The 25,649-nt window shown below is 47.4% G+C and overlaps 1 protein-coding gene across 1 annotated transcript in view; it reads right to left on the reverse strand.

Moving 5' to 3' along the window:
• Positions 1 to 362: 362 nt before the first annotated feature.
• The window catches only part of SLC24A4 (solute carrier family 24 member 4), a 163,616-nt gene continuing 138,329 nt past the window's right edge, over positions 363 to 25,649 (reverse strand). Inside the window, exons 13-17 of the mRNA XM_028099656.1 lie at positions 10,592 to 10,758; positions 6,739 to 6,853; positions 2,760 to 2,872; positions 2,253 to 2,318; positions 363 to 516 (exon numbers count right to left, since the gene is read on the reverse strand). Coding sequence (XP_027955457.1) covers positions 364 to 516; positions 2,253 to 2,318; positions 2,760 to 2,872; positions 6,739 to 6,853; positions 10,592 to 10,758 — 614 coding nt within the window. The 3' untranslated portion in view covers position 363. The remainder of the gene's footprint in view (positions 517 to 2,252; positions 2,319 to 2,759; positions 2,873 to 6,738; positions 6,854 to 10,591; positions 10,759 to 25,649) is intronic.

The following is a 25,649-nucleotide window of genomic DNA, read 5'->3' on the forward strand; positions in this document are numbered from 1 at the left end:
CACACTGCACACGGAAGTCCTCACTACAGTGTCTGAGAGAGGCAAGGGGCACGCCGCACCCGTGTGGCTGCCAGCTCAGGGGCTGCCAGGTGGCTCGGCAGCAGCCCCTCAGTCTTGCCTTGCGTGGGGAGGGCAGAGCTCCGAGCAGGAGGAGGCCGCCGTCCAGCGGCCGGGCTTGTGACCAGACGACGAGCACGACGGCCCTTCCTTCCAGCGTGTGGAAGAGCAGAAGGTGACCACCGAGGCAGGAGAGACTGGCGGTGGGGCAGGGGAGAGAGCGAGGACACCGGCACCGGAGAGTCCAGAACAGCTCCCGGGGCGGGGGGGGGGGGGGGGGGGGGCGGCGCGCGCAGCGGCTGGGCTTTAATTGTCTTCTCGGCACATGGGCAAGTTGACAAAGGTGAAGACGTTAAACTCGATCATTATGGAGAAGCACAAGAAGACGGCGTAGAGGGCCAGCACGCAGACGCCCAGCTTCCGGTCAAGTCTCCACTTGTTGAGATGGATGCCGAGGACCTGGAGGGACAGAGCGCAAGGATGGGCCCGGGGGTGGGGGGTCGGGGGGGTAGAGGAATGAATGCAGTTGTCCAGGCATTTTCCCTGGAAAACTAGACACACGCTACGGACCCCAGAACTTTCTCCAAAATGTGGGTGAGGGCAGAGTGGCGCCACAAGGCACATCCGTGGTCCAGTCCGATGGAAGGGCGAGCCCCTGACCCAGGCCCGCGGGCTCCGGGGACACACGGCAGCTACCCCCGTGGGACGGCCCGCCTCGAGCAGGCACACCAGTTCCTGGGACCCGAGTGTCCTCAAGGCCCAGCACGGCACCAAGGGCCTCCCCCTGCCCAGACCTTCTCTCGCGACAATCAGGGACCTTCTCGGAGTCCTCTTTGCTGAACTTGGCATCCTCAGCCCTCTTAGGCAAAACTTCTAATGCATCTATTGGCTCACAGCCTGGCTAACTTCAGGGGTGGGTGTGTGTGTGTGTGTGTGTGTGTGTGTGTGTGTGTGTGTGTGTGTGTGTGTGTGTGTGTGTGTGTGTGTCTAATGCATCTATTGGCTCACAGCCTGGCTAACTTCAGGGGTGGGGTGTGTGTGTGTGTGTGTGTGTGTGTGTGTGTGTGTGTGTGTGTGTGTGTCTAATGCATCTATTGGCTCACAGCCTAACTTCAGAGGTGGGGTGTGTGTGTGTGTGTGTGTGTGTGTGTGTGTGTGTCTAATGCATCTATTGGCTCACAGCCTGGCTAACTTCAGAGGTGGGTGTGTGTGTGTGTGTGTGTGTGTGTGTGTGTGTGTGTGTGTGTGTCTAATGCATCTATTGGCTCACAGCCTGGCTAACTTCAGAGGTGGGGTGTGTGTGTGTGTGTGTGTGTGTGTGTGTGTGTGTGTGTGTGTGTCTAATGCATCTATTGGCTCACAGCCTGGCTAACTTCAGAGGTGGTGTGTGTGTGTGTGTGTGTGTGTGTGTGTGTGTGTGTGTGTGTGTGTGTGTCTAATGCATCTATTGGCTCACAGCCTGGCTAACTTCAGAGGTGGGGTGTGTGTGTGTGTGTGTGTAGATGGGCTTGGAGCACATCCTCATTCTATATTGCTTCTAGACCCTCCCACACTTCATGCCTTTCTTTCTTATCTCTGAATGGAGACTTCCTAAGGGCTGGATCACAGTTACCCCATCAGAGCAAGGCCATGGGTTCTATAGAGACAGACGAATCTGGGTTCAAATCCCAGCTTTCCCATTTCCTACCCCTGTGACCTTGGGCAAGGTACTTAACCCCTTGGCCTCGATTTCTTCTGCCAAATGGGAACAGTATCATCAGGTGGCTGTAAGGACTGAATAAAATAAGCAGAGGTACAGTGTGTAGCTCAAGCCCGGGCGCATGGAATAAGGTGGCCTCGGTATTACTCATGTGCCAGTCCTGAGGCCTGACAGTCATGCCCTCCCTCTGTCAGCTTGGCTAGGCTGGGCAAAATTTCTCTCCTCCTGGCCGTAGTGAGGGGAGACGGATGGGGCAGTGGGGAGACAGGGATGCAGTTCACTTGCTCTGGTGACTTCTTAGTCACTCAGGGAAAAGTGTAGTAGGGGGGGTGCCAAGGTTCTGGGTGCAAATTGTGTCTGGAGGGATCTGTGAATTTGCGTTTTCTCAGTGTCATCCCTCGCTGCCAGAGGGAAGAGAGATGGGTTTCAGAGACACCGCAAGTAACGATGCAGGATCAGATGGAATGAAGGACAATTCCGGAACCGGAAGACTCACAGTGAGAGCGACAGAGCCCAGCAACAACACCACGGAATAGACCAGACCCCGGCTGTTGATCTTCACCTGGAAAAACAAACACACATGCCTTGAATCTCGGGGATGCTCGGGGCCCTGTTCTGAGAGCCCAGGGCATCCTCGTGTATTCCTTCTGGAAAGCATAGGGTAGGGTGTTCACGGTGAGCCTGTAGTGGGGGAGGGTCGGCTAACCGTGGATTTAAGTCTCCACTCTGCTTGGGAAGGAAGCGACGAGGAGGGGACACACGTGCCCGTGGGCTGAGGTGCGGGGGTGGCTGCACATGGGGGCTTCCTCCTGCAGGTGCCCCTCAGGCCATTCCAGAGGTCCTCATGGAAAGTGGGTGCCAGGGTGCCAAGGGGGGGGGGCAGCGTGTCCCCTGGGGCTCTCTGCTGGAACAGGGCCAATGCCACTGTCCGTCCCCATCAAGTACTCCTGTCTGGCACCCACGGCAGACTTATAAGGCTTATAAGGCAGTGGGAGGAACTTACCGTGGACCCATAGTTAATAACCATGGTCTGCAGGCCCCATGGTATGCCGAGTCCCACTAGGATGTCAAATACATTGCTTCCTATGGTGTTTGAGACCGCCATGTCACCAAGGCCTAGAGCAGACAATTGACACGTGTCATTCACCAAGATGAGGTTGCTGGAAACCCCTATTTGTGTCCTAGTTGCGCTGCTCTTCAGAAGGGAATTCCTCCTTCCTGGATCCCACACTTCAGAAAATTCTTATGAGGTCTAAATCCACTCCATGAAATCTAAGGGGCCCCCTAGGGGCTGAGTGATGACCCTTAAGATTCCTATGTTAGAGTCCTAACCTCCAATAGCTCAGAATGTGGCATTATTTGGAGATAGGACCTTTATAGGATCATCAACTTAAAAGGGGTCATTGGGGTAGACCCTAATCTGACTAGTGTTCTTACAAAAGGGGACACCTGCACACAGCACGGAGGGAACATGAAGACAGCTGTTTACAAGCCAAGGAGAGAGGCCTGGAACAGATTCTCCCTCACGGCCCTCAGGAAGAACCAACTCTGCCAATACCTTGACCTTGGGCTGCAAGCCTCCAGAACCCTGAGACCATACATTTCTGTTCTTTGGGGTGCTTTGTTATGGCAGCCCTGAGAAACGAATATAGGGCCCTCTATCATTTCTCCTGCTGGGGCAGTCCCCTGATGTTCCCCGAGGACCCACTATGTGCTCCGAGGACCCACTATGTGTGTCACCTTATTGAATCCCTCCCAGTTACCCTGGGAGGGAGGGGGCATTGTCCTCATGGCATATGATGGCATCAAGGCTTGGGGCATGCCCAAAGTCACACAGTTTGTGAGCGGTCCAGCATCCCTCACACTGAGCCAGGCTGTGTCCTTGGGGCCCAGGTCGTGGGGCCATGACCTCAGAGGATAAGGCATCAGGTCTCATGCCCTGGAGGCTTCTGCGGGGTAAACTCTTTTCTCCCAACTAGACTAGAAGCATCTTAGAGGCTAGGGACCTCGCCATCATCCTTTGCTTCCTGCCCAACTGGCTGGGATCATGCTAGCCACACAAGCGAAGGACTTAACAGCTCGAGGGGTATTAAAAGTTAGAAAACAAACTTGTACAGACTCTGGCTGCCTGCCGTCTGCTCTACCTGGGCCACCTAACTTCCATCCGACATGAGCGTCAGAAGCTGCCACGAATGCAAGTGTGTGTGCGCAATGAACGAGCTTGGAACACAAACGTCTGCAGCCCTAAGACTGCTTGGGTCCCTGAGAAGCTTGCAGCCGCTCGGCCCCGCACCCGGACGGCCGAATCGCGTCCGTCTGAGCACCGGCCCTGTGGGGGGACGCTGGGCTACCCCCTCCTCCTGCCCTGTGGCTGTCACCTGCGGACCTCCAGGACACAGTGCCTCTCTCAAGGACCTCATGTTTTTCCTCCCTGTCTCGGCACCGTGCTGGGTGCCTTCAAAATCTTGGCGGTGCTGCTGGGGCGCTGACTCCGGGGCATCAGCCTCTCAGCATCTCAGTCTCTGGAACAACACAGGGACGTGCAACAGCAGTTTTGGGCCAGCTACTCGCCTCTGGTGAGGACGCAGCACCCGCTCGATGGGTCAGGAGGTACGCGGATGCCCAAGTTTGAGAGGAGAAAGTTCCTCAGATTTGGCAGGCTTCCCGCCCTGCGCAGGTGCTGCGTATCGAGGAAACTCAGGGCAACCTCTCTCAAACTTCAAGAGTGTAGGACTCACTTGGGGGCCTGGCGGTGGGCCTGGGGTGGGCCTGAGAGTCTGCATTTCTTTCTTAAAATTAATTCATCAATTAATTAATTCTGGGGGGAGAGAGAGCAAGAGCGGGGGGTGGGGAGGGGCACAGGGGGCGAGAGACTCTGAAGCAGGCTCCACGTTCAGCTCAGCACAGAGCCCAACGTGGGGCTCAATCTCACAACTGTGAAATCATGACCTGAGCTGAAACCAAGAGTCGGATGCTTAACCCACTGAGCCACCGAGGCAGCCTGAGATTCTGCATTTCTTACAAGCTCCCTGGTCAAGCTGCTGCTGCCGCCGCCAGCCCAGCCCACACTTGGAGCTGGGAGGATGCAGGATCTCCGCGTTAGAGCACGTGGCATGGTCTGCTTGTGCAATGGATTCTGAGCAGAGGTTTCTGGACCCTTTGCCACGAAGGAAGTGCCCATGCTTTAACCATGTCTGCTGGATCCTCGGCCAGTGTCCCTGGTGTCACTTTCATGACGATACGCTCCACCTGCCCCTTGCCCTCACTCACTTTCTGTGCCCTCCACATTCCACAGGAGTCACCCTGATAGGATGTCCTCCCTCAGAACCCCTTAGCCCGGGTTCCCACAGAGCCCTTTCTTCACCTCAGCCCCCGGCCCCTCACCTTCTACCATCATGACCCTGGCCCCCAGCCAGCCTGGACTCCAGGGTTGGTTGTTTCAACAGCACATTCTCTTACCCCTTGACCTTCCCTGCATCCACCCGGCAACCCCAGCTCTGGGTGAACTTGTCATCTCTCACGTGTGTGTCACTGGAGCTGGGTATGCCTGAGTCCCACTTGGCCAAGCTGACGCCACTGAACATCAGCTAGGCCCTCGATGCTCGGTGGCTCTCCTATTCCTCACTGCACCGGGTTGAACAGTGACCTCCCCGCAGCTCCTGTCCTCCCGGCACCGGTGCCTGGGGCTTTATTTGCAAATAGGGTCTTTGCAGATGTGATCAAACTAAAATGAGGTCATACTGAATTAGGATGGGCCCTGAGGCACGGACGGGTGTCCTCGTAAGGAGAGGGAAGTTTGGACACAGACACACGCAGAGGGATGAGCACCACATGCTGAGGGAGGCAGAGACAACAGTGACGCAGCCCTAAGCCCGTCCGGCCACCCCCAGAAGCTGGGGGGAGAGGCCTGGAACAGACCCTTCCCTACAGCCTCTGGAGGGAGTGTGCGGCCTGGCTGCCACCTCGATTTTGGGCTTCTAGCGTCCAGAACTGTGCAACCATCAGTCTCTTGTTTTAAGCCACCCCGTTGTGGTGTTTTGGTTACGACAGCCCTAGGAAGTGAAGACACTCACCTCAGAGGTCACTCTAAACCCCGCTCCCCTCAGTTGCTGTCTCCACTGTCCCCACTCTCCACAAGCCTCCGGCCTACGTCAGCCACACTCCCACATTTCTCTCCCAACATCTCAGGTCTTCTCAGGACCGACTGACCCCTTCAGTCAACCCTTCCTCCTAACTTGGGAGGAATAAAATGTCACTTTCCGCCTTCCAGAGCCCACTTTCCCCTTGGGCACTTCTTTCCTGTCTCCTCTGAGGTGTCATTCTATTATTGGCCCCCGGCGCCCCGCCCCCCCCCATACTTTCACACTTTCATCTGTGGATGTGTGGGGGTCCATGCTGGGTTGCGGCCTCACCAGCACAGACACCACAATCAATGAAGGTCAGTCCTTTACGGGGCTTTTGTTCTGCATTAAAGAGCATACAGGTACTCCTCACCTTGCTTAACCCATGTCAGGTAGTGAGCCCCAAAGAAAAACCACTAACCAACCAACCAAGTAACCAAACTCGTATCCATGTTCTAGAACTTTAAGAATAGGAAAACAGTTGGGAGGTACACGGAGGTACATGGAGATACCCCTCCCCCTTTGCCTTCCTGGGACCCGAAGACTTCTCGTTACTATTATTGCATTTGCTGTAAGAAGTCAGGGTTTCAGCTCTGTTTAATGTCGCACTGGTGATCTCAGAACAAGTTCCTTTGATCCAAGTCTGCAGAGGCAAATGGTTCTAGAGATCTGGATGGGGATGTTTATGGCGGTCGTATTGTCTCCACGGATGGACTCGGGATGCATGATGCTTTCCCCTCATCAGCCGGCTCCAGAGCAGAATGTAACAGCTACCGGTCAGAAGGGCCATGAACTCCAACCCCAGTAGGGGCAGGGGGGCCTGCCTGGTGATGCTCACAGCTGGAGGGGCACCACCCTTACCTTGTCTCGCCACGATTAAGCTGGCCATGCAGTCTGGAACACTCGTGCCCGCTGCCAGGAAAGTGATGCCCATGATGACATCGGGGATCCCAAGAGTGTATCCAATAATAGTCACCTGCAGAAGAGTCGGGGGGCGGGGGCATGAACCAGAAGAGTCGGGGGAGGGGACATGAACTCCGGGAGGAACACCCAGGACCTTTGCTTATTCCGAGTGCTTTTAACTGGAACGTAGGACTGCTGTTCTATTTGCTGTTTTAAAACATTTAGAAATGGAAAGAAAATGAAAACAAGACCCACAGACGACCACTATTACCCTTTTCTGTCAGCCCGTGGTTCTCAAACTTGAGCACGTGGAAAAGCCTCTGGCGGGCTGGTTACAATGCAGACTGCTCCCCCCACCCCCCACGTTTCTGATTCAGGAGGCCTGGGGTGAAGCCCGAGAGTTGACGTTCCTACCCAGTTCCCAGGTGGCTACTGGTCTGGGAATCACACTTGAAAACTCTTGCTTTAGAATATACCCTTGACCTTCTTTTTGGTGTGTGTGTGTGTTAGACGCTGTGGATACCTTTCCACCCTGTGTCATCATCTTTGACACTATTTTAAACTGATGCACAGATTTCACGGCGTGGCTCTATGGTTCTAGCCAATCCCTCACCATCGGACAGTGAGGTGGTCTCTTTCTTTGCTCCTACGACCTCACAGCATATAACATGTATTGAGCACGTACTGTATACCAGGTGCTCATGTTGCATACACAATCTCAGGTGCTCTATTATCACCACCTACTGGTGAGGGGGCACTGTGGTTACACTCATTTTACGCCCAGGGAAACTGAGGCTCAGAGAGGTTATGCAGCACTGCCTGTGGGCAAGAAGCTGCTAAGCGGTGGAGCAGGGATTCTGGGCCAGGTCTTACTGACTCTAAAGGCCATGCTCCTACCTCAATATCATGCACCTTGTGTGTACATCTTTGGGTTATCTTACTGCTTTCTTAGGAAAAGCTCCAAGAAATAGAACTTCCGGATCAAAGGATCCTGATGCAGTCACACACTCTACTGAGAAATGCCTGACACTCGAGAGATGGCTGGGGCCCTGAGCAGAAGCCAGATGGAAAGCCCTAGAAGCATTTGAATAACCCCATTAGCTCTGGCTTGCCCTCCCCCCCATCTCTACAGTGGGAACCGTGGCACCTCTTAGGGTTGTTCACATCTCAACTGATGGCTCCGATCCTAGCGAATGGTTGTGTGATCAGGAGAAGCTGGTTTGCTTCTCTGAGCCTCAGTTTCCTCATCTGCAAAATGGGCTTGCTAATAAAGATTGAGAAAACGTGAGGTGACAGTGCCTGGCCTGTGGAAGATGTTCACAGATGTATATTTCCCTTCTCCATCAGACACTGAGGAGGGCAAAACTGAACCACTGATCCATCAATGTTCCGTCTACCTTGGTCATGAACGAGATCTCCACAAGTACAACGAGGCCGTGGCCGACATGCTTTCCGTGGGGGATGCCAGACATCATAAATACAGGAGCCTGGGTTATTTTGGCATTATGGGGGATGCCTCCATTTCCCCCCTAAAATCACTGAACTACGTGGCTGAGAAGCTGAAGGATGGAAGAACAGAAGGAAGGTCTTGTGTGTGCGTATGCGCGTGCGCATGCACGCACACACCATCCAGGGTGCTTCAGACTAGAGATGCCGCCTGAGTGTGGCGTTGCCCCGGACTCTAGCCCTGGGCCCTCTGAGCCCACCTGATACTTAGGCTTCCGACAGGGGAGCAGAACTGAGTCCAGAGCTCTGGGGCTGACTATCCGTGTGGCCTTGTGGAAGTCGTGGCCCCCCTCTGGTCTTCAATCTCCCCAGCGCTGCAAGGGTGCCGGACAGGACGATCCCTTCCCAAGGTCCCTCCCTTCACACTGACATTCAAGAATTGTTTTCTCTGAAGCCTTAGGGGTGAGAGATGTAAAAGGTGGTAGGAGTAAGTCAGGTGAGGAAGTAGGAGTGAGGGCAGGTGAGAAGTCACTGCTCCCTGGCGGCCCCCATCGGGTCACAAGGAAAGCAAGTTCATGGCCCGAAATGAAGGCTAACATGGGGTGCTGTTGTCTTGACCAATTTCTACCATGAGGGTCATTCCATTTCCCCCAAACTGAGGCGGGCTGAAGTTCAAAGCCACAGGTAAGGGTGCCCCAGCCAAGCAGTTCCTATGAGCCCAGGCAAGCCGCTTCCAGACTCTCTCTGCTTTAAGAAGTGCAGGTGGGCTGACTCGAGGTCATGGGGATGTGAGTGTTGTTAAATGTCTGGCCTCACAGCAAATGAACAGAGCTGATTTCGTAATACTGTTGTTTCCAGTAACTTGAGAAGAAAAAGTTTCACCCATTCACTAATTTGATCTTTCCTAATTCTCATACCTACTCCTCAGATGTCATGCAATACTTTTCTTCCTTGCAGTGTTGTTTTGGAAATGCACTTCAGTAAGAGAATTCACTGGATCCTTTTATCAAATATAAAGATGGGCTGGTGTTAACCTTACTCCGAAAAATGTCAATTTACAAGGGCAATTCGCATAAGGCATCGGTTTTGTGATCCTTGATTGTCCTTTACTGGGGGGTTTGGATAGTAGCTGTTTTCAACTCTTCCCACACCCCAACACACACACACACACACACACACACACACACACACACACACTCACTCACACACACACTCCAGCATCTATGAGGATTTTAACCTTTGTCTGAACAAAGCATGGACGCAGCACTGGCTGCATCTCATGGTGAAAACAGTTGCTATCGGCAGTTACAACTGATCAGTCACGCTGCCAACTCGAACCACAAAGCCTGAGCAGAGACCTCCATCCTCCCCATGACCTTGTGAGATGGGAACGGTCATCCCCCTTCTGCAGAGGGGGTGACCATGGCTCATGGAAGCTGAGTCACCTGCCAGGCTTCACGGCTGGTAAGTGGGAGATCTAGGACTCAAATGCATTCCCATGTGACCCCACAGCCCTTCCCTCCCCACAGGGTGGTACATACACAGAGCAAGGGGAAAGGGGCTCCTGCTTACCGCCCCCCACCTCCAGCCAATATAAGGTTTGTACAGGGACCTGTCACGCGTGGCCAGAGGCGCTTACAAAGAGCTATGCCAGTGCCTCTCTGCTTGCAAAACTTCAGTCCAAATGGCATCTGAAAACTCCAGTAAGAAATTGAGGGGCATTTCAGGATAGTCGTTGAGATCATGGACTCAGGAGCCCAACTCTAGAACTTACTGATTATGTAACTAATCGTATAATAGTTGATAATTGTGCAAGTGGGCCAATTACTCAATCTGGATACCTCAGTTTCCTCATCTGTAAAATGGGCAAAATAAAAACCCCTATCCTACTGGGTTGTTATGAGGGCCAAAAGAGTTTATTGGCAGGGGTTACAGAAAAGACTGCCTTGTGTTCCTCTCCCACTGACTCGTCTCCCTCACCTTCCCCCAGGGGCCCTGGAAAGGAAAGGGGACTAGGCACTAGCCCTCCAGAGATCTTCCCAGAGCATCCCCACCACACTGCCACATCCCTTTTCCCATCGCACCTGAGCAGCAGATCTCAGAATCTCTTCTCCTGCCCCTACTCTTGCCTTGAACGTCAGTGCCATGCTCTGTCCATCTGGGTATCCCCGGTGCTGAGCACAGCGCCAGGCACCTCTGCCGAAACCCCCTTCTACTGAGAAATAAGCCAACGTCTGTGGAGGGAGGCGACTTGCTCAAGGTGGCACCGCCGTGTCTGAGGTCGCTCTTGAACCCAGCTCTCCCCCCTCCGGCAGGTGCTGGTCAGGGGCTGTCTGTACAGCCCACCCCTGCTTCCACCACTCACCAGCCACACCATTATGTAGGAGAAGACAGCGATCCACAGCGTGGCGGTGATGAAGGTGACCATGAAGTATTTCTCCCAGCGGGGCTTGCTGCAGTTGGGGATGGTGATGCACAGGAGGAAGATGAGTGGCCAGGTGAACACCCATTTGGCTCTGTCCCCTCTTGCCTCTGCAGTGGGATGAGGTGGAGCCAGAAGGGAGAGGAGAGAAACATATACCAGGTTACACAACTGCTAGACTACCTGTCTATCACTTTGTGTTTTAGTCGTTTCTTCATCCATTAAGCGGAAACATTTTCTTTCTTGGTTGTTGCAAGAATGACATGATATAATGTACAAAAAGACCCAGCACACACTGTAGCATACAGTTAGTACTCTGGAAATCTCAGCTCCTTTGTTCCAAGGTCATATACTCTGCTTGTTGTAGATACAAGACTAAAATGTGAGTGTCCTGGCTAGCAGGCGTAACCTCATTGGCCCCTACCAACAGAATCCACAAACAATTCAACCAAGGAAAAGTGGCCTCACTGAGCCACTGGGTGCAAGCATAATGTCCTTAATTAGCCACTGAGTACAGTGTGCACATGCAGGCTCAAAATTAGCTTGTTGGCCACTCCAGTGAAATAGTGGAGGACAGACTTCTGAGGATTCTCCTCCACAAAAGCAATGAGAACATTGGCAAAAAATGGTCAGAGTCAGCCTTTTTCAGAACTCTGGAAATTAACCAAAGGCGTGTAGTAATCCCAGCAGAGTTTACTTAAGAAAATTGGCAGGATCTCAGTGAGAACAGTGAGCTTTGTGGAGTTTTAACTTGCTCTATTTTCCAGTCCTTTCCACCAGTTCTGGAGTCGCCTTGAGAACCAGCATCCTGGCATCCACCACAGGGGGGCAGGGCTGGAGCTTCTCCCAAGTCCATTCTCGGAGAACTGGCATTATTTGACCTGTCTGGTGGTTTCCTGGAAGATCCCACTTTCAAGGCTGTCTTTATTTTTCCTGAGTCAGAGCTCCGCCAGTGTGAATAGGATTTTCCTTGGGGGCATTTGTTGAAAACAATCAGAGGCAACTGTTGAACATCACACTGTCCCAGGTGGTGGGTAACAGTTGAGACAAAAAAAATGAACTGGCCAAACAGCTTAAAAGGAAAAACTGGGGAATGGGATATATCTATAGAGGGCTTTGCAAAGCTCCCACATATTTGGGAATCTAAAAGACCATGAGTATGCATAGGGCTGCGCCCGTGGATATTTGCATGCTCAGTAAAGACTTGAAGATGCCCTAAGCTTTCACCTCTGCCTAATGCTGAGGCTCTGAGCAAGCAAGAAAGTAAAAACTAAGGTAGATTTGTTAACTATCTGCCTCGGTGTTGAAGGTGTGCCCCCAAACACACACAGAACTTAACGGCAAAGACTGGAAGACTTATTTGGTCCAGGCATCTAAGGAAACCTCTGTGCTATCATTAGATGACCTTAAGAGAACCGAGCAGATATTTCAGTGTCCACGCACAATAAAGAAGACAAATTTTACAGAATTAGCTGAGAAAGTTGACTAAACAAACAATAGCAATAAATAGCAGTAACAAGCAGCCCTGGGAAGGGAGAAGAATATGATTTCTAGCATTGTGAAATTACATTATTTTAAATGGCCAGTTTCCAACAACAACATCAAATATGAGACATGCAAAGAAACAAGAAAGTATGGTCCATACACAGGAAAAAAAAAAAATCAGTCTAAACTACCTTTGAGGAATTCCAAACATTGGATTTACTAGACAAAGACTTTACCTTTTATTATTATTTTAAAGTTTGTTTGTTTATGTACTTATTTACTCCTTTATTCATTTTAGTAATCTCTACACCCAATGTGGGGCTCAAACTCATGACCCCAAGATCAAGAGTAGCATGCTCTTCTGACCAAGCCAGCCAGGTGCCCCTAGACAAAGACTTTATATTAGCTGTTTTAAACATATTCACAAAGGAGTTGTCAAAATGTCTAAAAAAACTTAAGAGAAGTAAGAGAATGATTTCTCACCAGAGACTATCAATAAAGAAGTAAAAACCATAAAAAAGAACCAAGAGAAATTCTGGAGTTGAAAAGTAAAATAACTGAGAAAGTCACTGTTGGGGCTCAACAGCAGATTTGAGCAGGAAGAAGAAATCAATCAATGACCTTGAGGATAGGCCAGCTGAGATGGTCTAGTTTCAGAAACAGAAAGAGAAAGGGAAAAAATGCAGGAAAAATACCCAAAGAACTCACATTCAAAAAGTTCCCAAATCTGATGAAAAACATTAACATATACATTCAAGAAGGATACATACACATTATTCCCGAGCTCGCATAAAACATTCTTCAGGATAAACACCACCTTAGGTAATAAAAACAAGCACTGATACATTTAGAAGGATTTAAATCAAGTGAAGTATGTGCTACAACCACTCTGCAATGGAAAGAACTTAGAAATCAGTAACAGAAGGAAGACCGGAAGTTCACAAATATGCGGAAATTAAAGAACATGCTCCTAAAGGACCAACAGGTCAAAAAAGAGATCACAAGGGAAATTAGAAAATACTTTGAAATGAATGAAAATGAAAACACAACATACCAGAACTTATGGGATGCAGGAAAAACAGTGCTTAGAAATTTATAGCTATAAATGACCATACTAAAAAAGAAGAGCTTAAATCAATGACCTAATTGTCCTCCTTAACACAAAAAAAGAGCAAAGTAAGCCCCCAAAAAGAAAAGAAAGAATCAAGATTTAAGTGGAATAAAATAGAATTTTTTTAAAAAAGAAAATCCATGAAAATACAAGTTTGTTCTTTAAAAAGATCAATGAGGGGCGCCTGGGTGGCTCAGTTGGTTAAGTGTCTGCATTTGGCTCAGGTCATGATGCCAGGGTCCTGGGACTGAGTCCCCGCATCGGGCTCCCTGCTCGGCGGGGAGCCTGCTTCTCCCTCTCCCTCTGCCGCCCCCCACTTGTTTTCTCTCTCTCTCTCAATACATAAAATCTTTAAAAAAAAATAAAAAGATCAATGAAATTGACAAACTGTCAACTAAACTGACCGTGAAAAAAAAAAGAGAAGACTCAAATTACTAAAATCAGGAATGAAAGAGGGTGATGGTTATGTGCCTCACAGAAATAAAAAGAATTATTAAAGAAATACTATGAACAACAGTATGCCAACAAATTACATAACCTAGATGAAACAGACCACATCCTACAAAGACAAAAACACCAAACCTGACTAAAAAAGAAAATCCAATAAGACTTATAACAAGAGACTGACATAGTAAAAAAACAAACAAACAAAACAAACAGAAAAACTTTCCTTAAAGTAAGGCCAGGACCAGATGTCTACCAAATGTTTAAAAAAGATTTAGCATGAATCCTTCACAACTCTTCCAAAATGTAGAAGAGAAAGGAACAGCTCCCCATTCACTCCACGAAGCCAGAATGATCCTGGTAGCAAAGCCAGACACCAAGAGAAAAGAAACACAGACCAATATCCCTTATGAATATAGGTGCAAAAATCTTTAACAAAATTCTGGCAAACTGAATCCAGCAACCATATAAAAAGGATTATGTGCCATGACCGAGTGGGATTTATCCCAGGAATGCAGGCTTGGTTCAAATATGAAATTTAATCAATCCAGTATACCATGTCAACAGGATAAAGGAGAAAAAAAAAAAAAAAACAAACCCTGCATAATCATGTCCACTGAGGCAAAAAGGAAAAGACAGGCACTTAACAAAATTCAACACCTTTTCAAAACACTCAGCAAACTAGGAAGAGAAGAGAATTTCTTCATCCTGATAAAGGGCATCTATAAAACCCTCACCAGTAACATCATAGTTAATGGCGGAAGACTGAAAACTTTCAACATGATGAGGATGTCTGCTCTGATCATTTCTATTCAATATGGTACTGGCGTTAGCCAGGAACACTAGGCAAGAAAAATAAGTCATTTAGCTTAGAAAGAGAAAGTAAAACTATCCCTCTTTGTATACGGCATGATCTTGTAGAGAGAACGTTGTAAAAAGTCCACACACACACACACACACACACAAAACTATTACAGTAAATCAATTTAGCCAAGTTGCAAGATAACAAGATCAATATACAAAATAAGGTTGTATTTCTACATGCTAACAATGAACAATCCAAAAATGAAATTAAGAAAACCAGTTCCATTTACGATAGCAGCCCACAAAACAAAACAAAAACAACCCTTAGGAATAAATGTAACAAAAGATGTATAAGATTTATATGCTGAAAACTACCAAACAACATTGAAGGAAATTTAAAAAGCCTTAAATAAATGGAAAGCTATTCTGTACTTGGATCAGAAGATGTAATATTAAAATGGAAATGCTCCCCCAAAACTGATCTACAGATTCAATGCAATCCCTGTTAAATCCTAGCTGACCTTTTTTTTTAAAATAGAAACTGACCAGCTGTTTCTAATAGTTATATGGAAATGGAAGAGACCCAGAATAGCCAAACTAATCCTGGAAGAGGAACAAAGTTGGAGGACTTAACATGCCCTGATTTTAGAATTTAATACAAAGCTATAAGCAATCAAGAGAGTATGCTACTGGAGTAAGGATTTATAAATCAATGGAAGAGAATTTTGAGTGCAGAAATAAACTCATCCGTTTAAGACGAACTGATATTTAAAAAGGGTGCTAAGACTATTCAATAGGAAAAGGACAGTCTTTTTTAACAAAGGGTTCTGGGACAACCTATCCACATGCAAAAGCATGAAATTAGACCCCTCCCTCACACCACATACAAAAATTAACTCAACATATTGAAGATCTAAATGTGAGGTGAAACTGTAACATTTAGATGAACATGAGGGCACAGCTCTTCATGACACTGGATCAGGCAATGGTTTCTTAAAAGACACCAAAAAACACAAACAAAAGAAAAAAATAGATACACTGGATTTTACCAAAATTTAAAAGTTTTGAGCTTCAAAGGACACTAGCAAGGAAGTGAAAGACAATCCACATGATAGGAGAAAATATGTGGAAATCACATAAAGGTCTAGTTTGCAGAATAAAGAACTCATCATTCAACAACTAAAAAAAAAAAATCCCAATCTGAAAAATAGGCATAGGATTTGAATAGATGGTTCTCCAAAGAAAATATAAAAATAGGCAATTACTATGTGAAAAGGAGCTCAACATCTTTAGTCATTAGGAAATGGCAAATAAAACTACTTTGTACCCACAAGTATGACTACACCAAAAAAGGCAGATAATAATAAGGGCAAAGTTGTGGGAAAACGCAGACCCTCATACACTGCTGGTGGGAACGTAAAATGGTGCATGCAGCCTCTTGGAAAATAGTCTGGCAGTTCCTCAATATGCCCACACAAAAATGTGTACTCAAATGCTCATATCAGCATTGCTTATAATAGCCAAAAAGTAGAAACAACCCAAATATCCATCAATGAATGAACAAAATGCAGCATATAAACACAATGTAATGTTATTCATCCATAAAAAGGAATGAAGTACCAACCCATGCTACAACATGGATGAACCTAGAAAACGCAAAATGAATGAGACCAGACACAAATTCTGTTTATATGAAATGTCTAGAATAGGCAAATCCAACAGAGATAGAAAGATCAATAGTTGTGGGGGGCGGGATGGGAGTGATTGTTCATGGGTGTGGGGTTTTTGGGGCGGAGAAACGAAAATTTTCTGGAAGTGGGAGCCTGGGTGGTGCAGTCGGTTAAGCGGCTGACTCTTGGTTTCAGTTCAGGTGGTGATCTCACTCAGGGTTGTGAGATTGAGCCCTGCGTCAGGCTCTGCGCTCAGCATGGAGTCTGTTTGGGATTGTCTCTCCCTCTCCCTCTGCCCCTCCCACTCATGCACGCATGTGCACTCTCTCTCTAAAAAATAAATCTTAAAAAGAAACGTTCTGGAATTATATAGTAATGGTTGAACAACTTTGTGAATACACTAAAAACCACTGAACTAGATACTTCATGAGGGTGAATTTCATGATATGTCTCAATAAAAAACCTGCAAAGTAGGCTGGCAGGAGCTGTGTTAGCTCTCTACATCTGGGCTTGAATCTTCCTAAATCATTAAAAGCATATTTACTAAGAAAAAAACACCCTAGCCTGCTTATAATAATGAACCAACAGACTATGGTTAGCTAAAAAATCGGCAAATCCATTCATGTATTCATCCCAGAAACGTCATCAGAGAGACATCTGTCTTCCCAGTTCTTTCTCTACATAACTTTCCGCACCTTGCAATTCTTGCATAAAGAGCAGAAAGGTTTCCTGCCTGATTGGATTGTCCAAAATTCCTGGCTCTTCCCTTGTCAGCCCACACCCCAATCCATCTAGGCTGCTGGGCCTCTCCACAATTGACCTAAAACTCCATATATGCGGGAAGAATCCACTTCGGGGAATTGTAACCCTGAGCATTTAAGCGCCCGGGAGGCATCTTTGGAGATACATACAAACGCCACAGCATGAAGACCATTTTCTTATTTTCAGAGACACAAAATTGTGTTGTTTTTGCCTGGTTTGGGTTTCACATCTGGTTTGGACATCTACCCTGAGCTGGCCCCACCCAGCTGGCAAGCCTCAGGGCCCACCATTGTTTTCTATAAAACAATGCTCCATCAGACCTGTTCTGCTGTGTTGTTCAACTGTTGGAGGCGATCCATTAATGGACTGTGAGAGCAATTAAGTGGATGGCAACTAGCATTTTCTCTAAAAGAAGTAAATAGTAGTGTTATGGTATATAGTAAGAGTTAAATATTATTCTACGAGACTTCTGTTTCCCTTTTATAGGTATCTGTGTGTGAAACAGTTATTGCTACAGATCATGGTCATATGTGGAAAACTTCCACAGGGCTCATGCTGTGCCCCCCACTTCTCCCCCCCCGAACCGCCCGCTATGTGCAGCCTCCCCATTGTTCTGACTCTTCTGGAAAGCCTTTCCTCATTAACTCAGTCCATGGTGATCTCTTTCTTCTGTAACTGCTTTGACTTTTAAGGATATTTATGAGCTACTGAAACTAGCGAAGCTGACCTAGGGCCTCACTGCCCGAATCCCCCATCTACACTTTTCCAGGACAGGGTGCAAACACAGCTGGTAACAGCTTCGGGTGCCTTCTGCACTCGTCTGGAGCATACGCTTAGCAGGAGGTGACACGCTTGTCCTATTTGCTAACAGCTTGCACTGTGTAATTCAGCACTTTATTTACAGTTTTGTTCCCTGACTGCTGGGTATGAAGTGCCAATAATTAAAGGCCAGAGACAAGACAGGGAGTGGGCAAAGCTCTGGCACCTGACATGGGGGTCAAATTCTGCTGGGTAACTCATCAGCTATGGGTCACAGGGCAAGAAGTCCCCCCAAACCTCTTTTTCTTACTTTAGAACAGGGGTGATGATAGCAAACCGGGGGCTTGGGAACAAGACAGTATCTGTCAGTGCACACCTCGCCATTACTATTGGAGCTACTAATACGGAGCCAGTTCTGGATATTTTAGGGAGCTGTCAGACCATGGCTCTCCATGTTGGCTTGGGTGATACCGTCACTGGGATGAGTTCCGGAGCCAGAGTTTGAGCTGCTCACAGGCAGGGACCTGCTAGATCCTTACATGCTTGTGCCCTCAGCAGAGCCACAGTACGTGTGAAACGAATGGGAGGCCAAGGACCACCCAGGACATAGGGACAAGAATAGGAAAAACACCATCAGAAATAAAAACGAATTTTTAAAATCTCACATAGTAGACATGAGAATTCCCATTTGAAAGCCTTTCCCCTGGAGAGGATTTCTCGAGATCGTGCTGATGAAATGAGAAATTTCCTGAACTTCTCCAAGAGAACAGAACACATCACGAGGATTTATTACTGGAGCAGAAACAGAACCCAGTCGCAACTGACTGGGGAAAGGAGGTGCCAATGTCCTGGAACCACCACCCCAGGCCTTGCTGGGTGCAGGAGTTCGGATTCGGTGAGATTCCCGGGACAACGCGGGCAGCGATCCCAGTCAGGGGGGCTATTTTCTGCCAGCCACGCTTGTGCTCCCGCCCGACTGGCCCAAGGGTGGTTCCAATCACACTGAGTTATCACAGTCTGTTTCCCAGGACATTGAACTTGGGACCGACGACAGTGTGCCTGGGGGAATTGTGAAGTGAGGATAGGACGGGCAGAGGAAGCGGGTCTGAGGGGCAAGGGCTTACACAGGGACGAGGAAGAAGACAGGGAGAGAGGGGCCGGCCCAACCCTGTGTTTCCTGGCTCTGCTTGGTCCTGAGACCCACCTGCACCAGCTCCAGGAAACACCTATGTACCTTTCTCATAAAATTCCCTTTCCTGCTCAGGTGAGCTCTAGCTCACTTGTTACTTGCAACCAAAGGGTCCTAAGCAATAGAGTTAAGAAGACAGGAACCACCCGGCTGTAGGAGGGGCTTTTCTTCCTGGCCGGAAGTATCTCCTTGTTTTCATTCTGTGCTCACCACACAACCTCCTGCCCCAGGACGTGGTCTCTTGACATGTCCACCAGCCTGGGCCCCAGCCTTCTCATCTGCAAAGTGAGAGGATGAGACTAGATCATTGGTTTTCAGTTGTTGCTGATCATCCACATCACCTTGGCTGGCAGGGGGTGGGGGTGGGGGGCGTTGCTTACAGATTCCTGAGTCCTACCAAGATTCAAGGTCTGAGGCTGTTCCCAAATACATATTAACTTACCAAACCCACATCTAATGTGTTGTAAAATGCACCTAGCATTGGTTTTAATCAGGTATGGTTAAGACGCGCAGACAAAAATAGTCGTCATGAAAAAAGTTTTCATATTCACAGATCCCAAGAAAGAGGAGGCAAGGTATGCCATGCTGAGTCACGGGAAGAAGAACCCGGGTTGGTCAGGAGGCAGGAGGAGCCGGAGGAAAGCCTGGGCGGGAGCCTTTATTGAGATTTACATGGGAAAAGACAAGGCACAGTAGGAAGGCTTCGGATTGGCTAGTTTGAATAATTTCAGCAGGCTCTGGGGGAGGCCATCTCTAGTTATCTGGTACTTGACCCTGGGGCGATGCGGGCAGAAGAACACGGCCTTCTGGAGTGGGAGAGGCAGACAGAGGAGGTGGTTTAGAGTACTGGGATCTGGATTAGTTTGCATTGGTTAGTTTGTGCTCCTGGATGAGTAGTTTGAGATCTCTAAAAATTGGCAAGTCTGAGCACTTCTGGGTTGTACTGGGCAGGCACTGTTCTCATCTGGCCAGCATCCATTCCTCTACTGGTAACAGCAAGCTAATGTTCCTTTAGGGAGCCAACCCTCCATCCCACATCAGCCCACGTGGTTTGGAGGGCTGACTCCACCTCCTAGCTCTTCGGGTGTGAGTCAAGCGTGGCTAATCATGCATCCCATAAATACCTGGCGTGTGCATTCTCTGGGCTAGGCACTATTCTAGGTACTGGGAATCCAACAGTGAACAAGACAACACCCTTGCCACTAGGAGGTTTACATAGGTTTGGGGCTGGGCACATGACTAGAGAGTCAACCCTGGGGATTTTGCAGGGGATATCTGCCTCTAATATCCATTGTCCCTTTCTTATTAGAGGAACCCTATTTTGCTTGCGACATTTTCCAGCTAAAAATCTTAATTTTCTAGGCTTCCTTGCAAGTAGGAGCAATCACAGCCCTAACAAAGAGATCTATTTGGAAGTCTATATGGTGGTTTCCAGGAAAGTGAATATTTTTGTGATAAGAGACAAGCTTTAGGAGCACCTGGGTGACTCAGATCACGATCCTTGGGTCCTAGGATTGAGCCCCTCGTTGCGCTCCCTGCTCAGCGGGGAATCTGCTTCTCCTTCTCCGTCCCCACTGCTCCCCCACCCCCGCTCATGCTCCCTCTCTTGCTCTCTCAAATAAATGAAATCTTTAAAAAGAGACAAGCTTTAGTGACATTTGTCTCCTGCCCTTTGTCCTTCCCCCTTGTTCCTGGGTGGAACACAGACACCCTGGAGCTGCAGGACCAACTGGCAACCTTGAAGACAAAAGCCAGCCACTAAGGATGGAGGAACAGAAATGGAAACTGGTGATAGGATAGAGCTGCAAGACTCAGGACTTCTTGTTAGGTAACAAAAATTCCTTGAGGCAGAGGTTCTGTCACTTGAGTTTTCTGTTACATGCAGCTGAATGCAATCCTTAACTCAGAGGTACCACCTGTGCACTGAATTAACCCAATGGGATGTCAGCCCAGATGGCTGGTGGCTGGTGGCCATCTCTGCAAGCTGCCCAAGGATAAAGCCAACCCAGGGAAAGCACAGACGGACAGTATTCTGTAACCATCTGAGCCCAATATTCAACTCTGCCTGTGAACTTGCCACAATGGGCTTTTTGGCTCAAACCAGCCTGAATTGGGTTTCTCTAACACTAAGAGTATGGACTGGGGCACCTAGGTGGCTCAGTTGGTTGAGCGTCTGACTCTTGATTTTAGCTCACGTCATGATCTCAGGGTCATGGGATTGAGCCCCGTGTCAGGCTCCATGCTGGGTGTGGAGCCTGCTTAAGATTCTCTCTTCCTCTCCCTCTGTTCCCCGCTCACCGCGCCCCCCCACCCCCCCACATGCACATGCCCTCTCTCTCAAAAAAAGAGTCTGGACTTATTCATGGGTGAAATGAGTTTCAGGCGGGTAGCAACAGGGGTAATGGGACAGTGTCTACATCTAGGGATATCTCCCCCACTACCTCCACCAGGAGTCCCTGCTGGCCCTCACTGCTTTTCCCTCAAGTTCAATGTCAGGGGCATCTGAGAGATGCTCCTCATGGACTCCGACTGATGTGCAAACACAAGTGAAAGAAGGGCTTCAGTCGTTTGTGTCACTAAGCTCTCAGGTTTTCCTTTTGAAGTAGAAAATTACAATATAATTATGTGAAAAAAAAATCTTTAAAATAAACTGTAACAAAACAGATGGCTAATCATACCGGAGGCAAAAATTAAGAACGGATGCAGCTGTTGATAAAAAACTGCAAACAGATTAATTTGGACAGCATACTAGGCACTCCAACTAAGGGAGTGGTTAACTTGTGGCGTGTGGGGCTGTGTCACTGCATGATCGAGATATTCATGAACCCTGGAATGAGGGGCATCTACAAGATCTAAGGATTGTAGCTCTAGACCAGTGGTCCTCAAACATGAGTTTAAATCTGAATTCCCTGGGGAGCTCATTAGATGCTCCCGGCCCCCCCCCCCGCCCCAGAGCTAATGGTTTGGCAGGTCTGGAATGGGGGCCCAAGAATTTCCATTTCTAACAAGTTCCTACGTGCTCCTGCTTGTGCTGGGACCACACTCCGGGTACCACCACTTCTGATCAGCTCTATATTTAAAAGCAATTGAGATACAATTAACATTAAAAATTCACCCATTTAAGTGTATAATTAGTGGGTTTTCATATATTACAAAGCTGTGTAGCCAATCACCACTATGTAATTCCCACGTGCTTTTCATCACCGCCAAAAGAAAACTTGTACCCATAAGCAATCATTCCCCATTCCCCTCCTCTCTCAAATTCTGGTAACCACTAACCTGTCTCTACCAGACTGACCTATTTTGGACATTCCATATAAATGGAATCATAGTACGTAGGCTTCTGTGTCTGCCTTTCTCTTACATGTGTTTTTAAATTTCATCCATGTTGCAGCACACAGCAGTATTTCCTTCCTTTGTATGGATGACTAATATTCAATTGTATGGATACACCAGTTTGCTTCCCCGTTCATCACTTGATGAGATATTGGGATTGTTGCTACTTCTTGGCTACCATGATTGATGCTATGAATATTCACACGCAAGTTTTTGTGTAGACATAGGTTTTCGTTCCTCCTGGGCATACAGCTAGGGGTGGAATTGCTGCATCATATAGTGACTCTACGTTTAACTCTTGGAGGAACTGATGGCCTGTTTCCCAAGAGGCATACCATTTTACATTTCCAACAGCAGCGTTTGATGGTTCCAATAGGTCCAAATCCTCGCCAACACACTGTTGTCTCTTTTTGAATCTAGCCATTGTAGTGAAGTGGTATCTCACTGCGGTTTTGATTTGCATTTCCCCGATGACTAAGTGTTAAGCATCTTCTAACATGGACTTACTACCTGTATATCTTCTTTAGAGAAGGGTCTATTCAAATCCTCTGCCCATTTTTTAAAACTAGGTTGTCTTTCCAGTGTTGAGTTCTAAGAGTTCTGTATGTATTCAGGATACTAGATCCTCATCAGAAATACGATTTACAAATGTTTCATTCCATTCTAGGAGCTGTCTTCTCACATTCGATGTCCTATAAATCACAAAAGTTTTAAGTTTTGATGAAGGGCAATTTATGCTTTCCTTCGGCTACTTATGATTTTGTTATATTTAAGACTCCATGGTCTAACCCAAAGTCATGAATATGGACACTTGTATTCCTCTAAGAGTTTTGCATTTTTAGCTATTAGATTTAGGTCTCTGTGTTGTATTGAATTATCTTTTGTATACAGTGTGAGTTTGGGATCTTTTTTTTTTTTTTTAAATGTGGTGATCATTTTCCTAGCACCATTTGTTGAAAAGACTATTCTTTCCCCATCAAATGGTCTTGGCACCCTTGTCAAAATTACTTAAGTGTATGGGTGTATTTCAAGACTCTCAATTCTATTCCACTGATCTATACGACTATCCTCATTTCCAGTACAAGTCTTGATTACATCTTTGTAGTAGGTTTTAAAATCAGGAAGTGTGAGTCCTTCATCTTTGTTCTTTCTCAAGATTGTTTTGGTTATTTGGGGCCTCCCACATTCCCATAGGAATTTTAGGATTAGCCCATCAATCTCTTGCAAAAAAAAAAAAAAAAGCTAGTGGTGATTTTGACTGCTCAGAATCTGAAGATTAATTTGGGGACTTGTGCCATTTAAAAGATCTTTATGTCTCCCTATCCATAAACATGTGATGTCTTTCCATTTAGATCTTTAATATCTCTCAACAATATGTTGTAGTGTTCAGTGTGCACGTCTTGTACTACCTTTGTTAAAGTTACTCCTAAGTATTTTATTCTGTTTGATGTTATTATAAATGAAATTGTTTTAATTTCATTTTCAGGTTAATTGCTAATATACCAAAATACAACTGAAACTTGTACATTGCTCTTGTATCCTGCAAGTTTAGTCTTAACAATTTTTTGTGGATTCCTTAGGATTTTCTATTTGCAAGATCATGTTATCTATGAATAGTTTTATATTTCTTTCCAATCTGGATGCTTTTTATTTTTTCTTGCCTGTTTGTTCTGCCTAGAACCTCCAGCACAATGGTGAATAGAAGTGGTGAGAGTGACATCTTTGTCATGTTCCTGGTCTGAAGGGGAAAACTTTCAGTCTTTTACCACGAAGTACGAAGTTAGCTGCAGATGTCCTTTATCAGGTTAAGGAAGTTTGCTTCTAATCCCAAGTTTGTTGTGGGGTTTTTCATCCAGGAACAGTGTTGTATTTTGTTAGGTGCTTTTTCTCTGAGATGATCATGTGGTTTTATTAACAACGTGGTGTATTGTTTTTCATACGATGAACCAACTCTGCATTCCTGGCATAAGTTTCATTTGGTTGACTCCATGAGTTTTATAAAGAGGAAAACAAAGTTCCATTAAGGTTAATGAACTGTGCCAAATCTCACAGAAAATTAGAGACAAAGCCACAAACAGACTCTGCTTCCCCAGCCAGGGGCCTCCAGGCTGGCCTTTGTAGAGAGGCGGGGACGGGGCGGGGGGGTGAGGAATGCAGGGGAACATGGAGCCTTGTCAAGGCGGGATTGATGACGGGCTACCTCACCATTACCCAACATTTCTGTCGTGCCTCACACCTTGGAGGTGATTTTCACATTCTCTTTGTTCTTCATGTCAGCTTTTAGGGGACATTTTCCCTATTTCATAGGTAAAGAAACCGAGGTTTGGTGAAATTCAGGGACTTAAACATCTCAGAAAGTGAGCGGTAGTGCCAGGACTTGAATGCAGGTCTTCAAAGTTTAAAAATCCTGAGTCCTTTGTGCTGTATTGCTTGCCTGCCCTCTGAGTCCCGTGATTTCAAGGCCCATGGACGTCCTTTTGCTACCCGCCAACCGGCAGAAGTGTCCACTGTCCAACTAGAGCTTCCTACCCTTAGCTTATGGCTGTGATCCAAACAGAAAATTCCTCTTGAGAAAGGGAGCCATTAATGTTTTCTCATTCCTTGGGGCAAACGAACTTCAGAATAATTTTTAGTTTTTAATACACTTCTGTTTTATCCTTAGATTTAGACTTACCATTAAATGGATTGCTTTCCGAGAGGCACAGCAGCCCCATGGTCAGGTGTGCCTAGATTGCCAGATTCAAACCCCAGCTGTGGCATATGCTACCTGTGTGAACTTGGCAAGTATGGGGGCCCCCTGTATCTGTTTTCTCATCTACAGAATGGGGAGCACAATGGTTCCTGCCTCACAGGAACTGAAATAAAACTGAAAATGAGCCAATACACATGATGGGTCTATAATAACACCTTGTGCAGAGTAAACACTAATTTTTACCTATTGTTGATGTTAACAACCACATTAACTTCCACTTAACAGATACTACTGTCAAGCACTGGGTTGGGTGGTTTTACAGAGAACAGTCTCAGAGAGATAAGGCCCTGTGCCCAAGGTCACACAGCGAGGAACTGTCAGATCCAGAAGTCCAACACCAAAGCCTCTTAAGGACCCCATCCTGAACTCTGGAGGGTGGGTTTTGATCTTGAGGGCACTAGAGGGGGCGAGTGGAGACCCCACAGGAAGCAGATGAGGTCAGGACTACAATCATGCTGAGCGGCCAGGCTAAGGCTGGGAGGGAGGGGAAGAATGGAGGGGAGGATGAGAAAGGACACACTAAGCTTCAGCAAGCCAGAGGCAGGCCCTGCTGAAGGCTGACATGAGGATGCAAGCAGGGCTGCGCACACAGGGACTCAGGCCCAGAGAGATGTATCTGGCAGTCCATGGTAGAGGCCTACAGGGCTCATGAGGTCTTTGGGAGGCCTTCTCCAGGGGAGAGGCCTTGG

The sequence above is a fragment of the Eumetopias jubatus genome, unplaced genomic scaffold (genome assembly GCF_037043125.1).
Source record: "Eumetopias jubatus isolate StellerSeaLion01/CBP00866 unplaced genomic scaffold, mEumJub1_p1.0 scaffold_7, whole genome shotgun sequence".
Classification (NCBI taxonomy): Eukaryota; Metazoa; Chordata; class Mammalia; order Carnivora; family Otariidae; genus Eumetopias; species Eumetopias jubatus.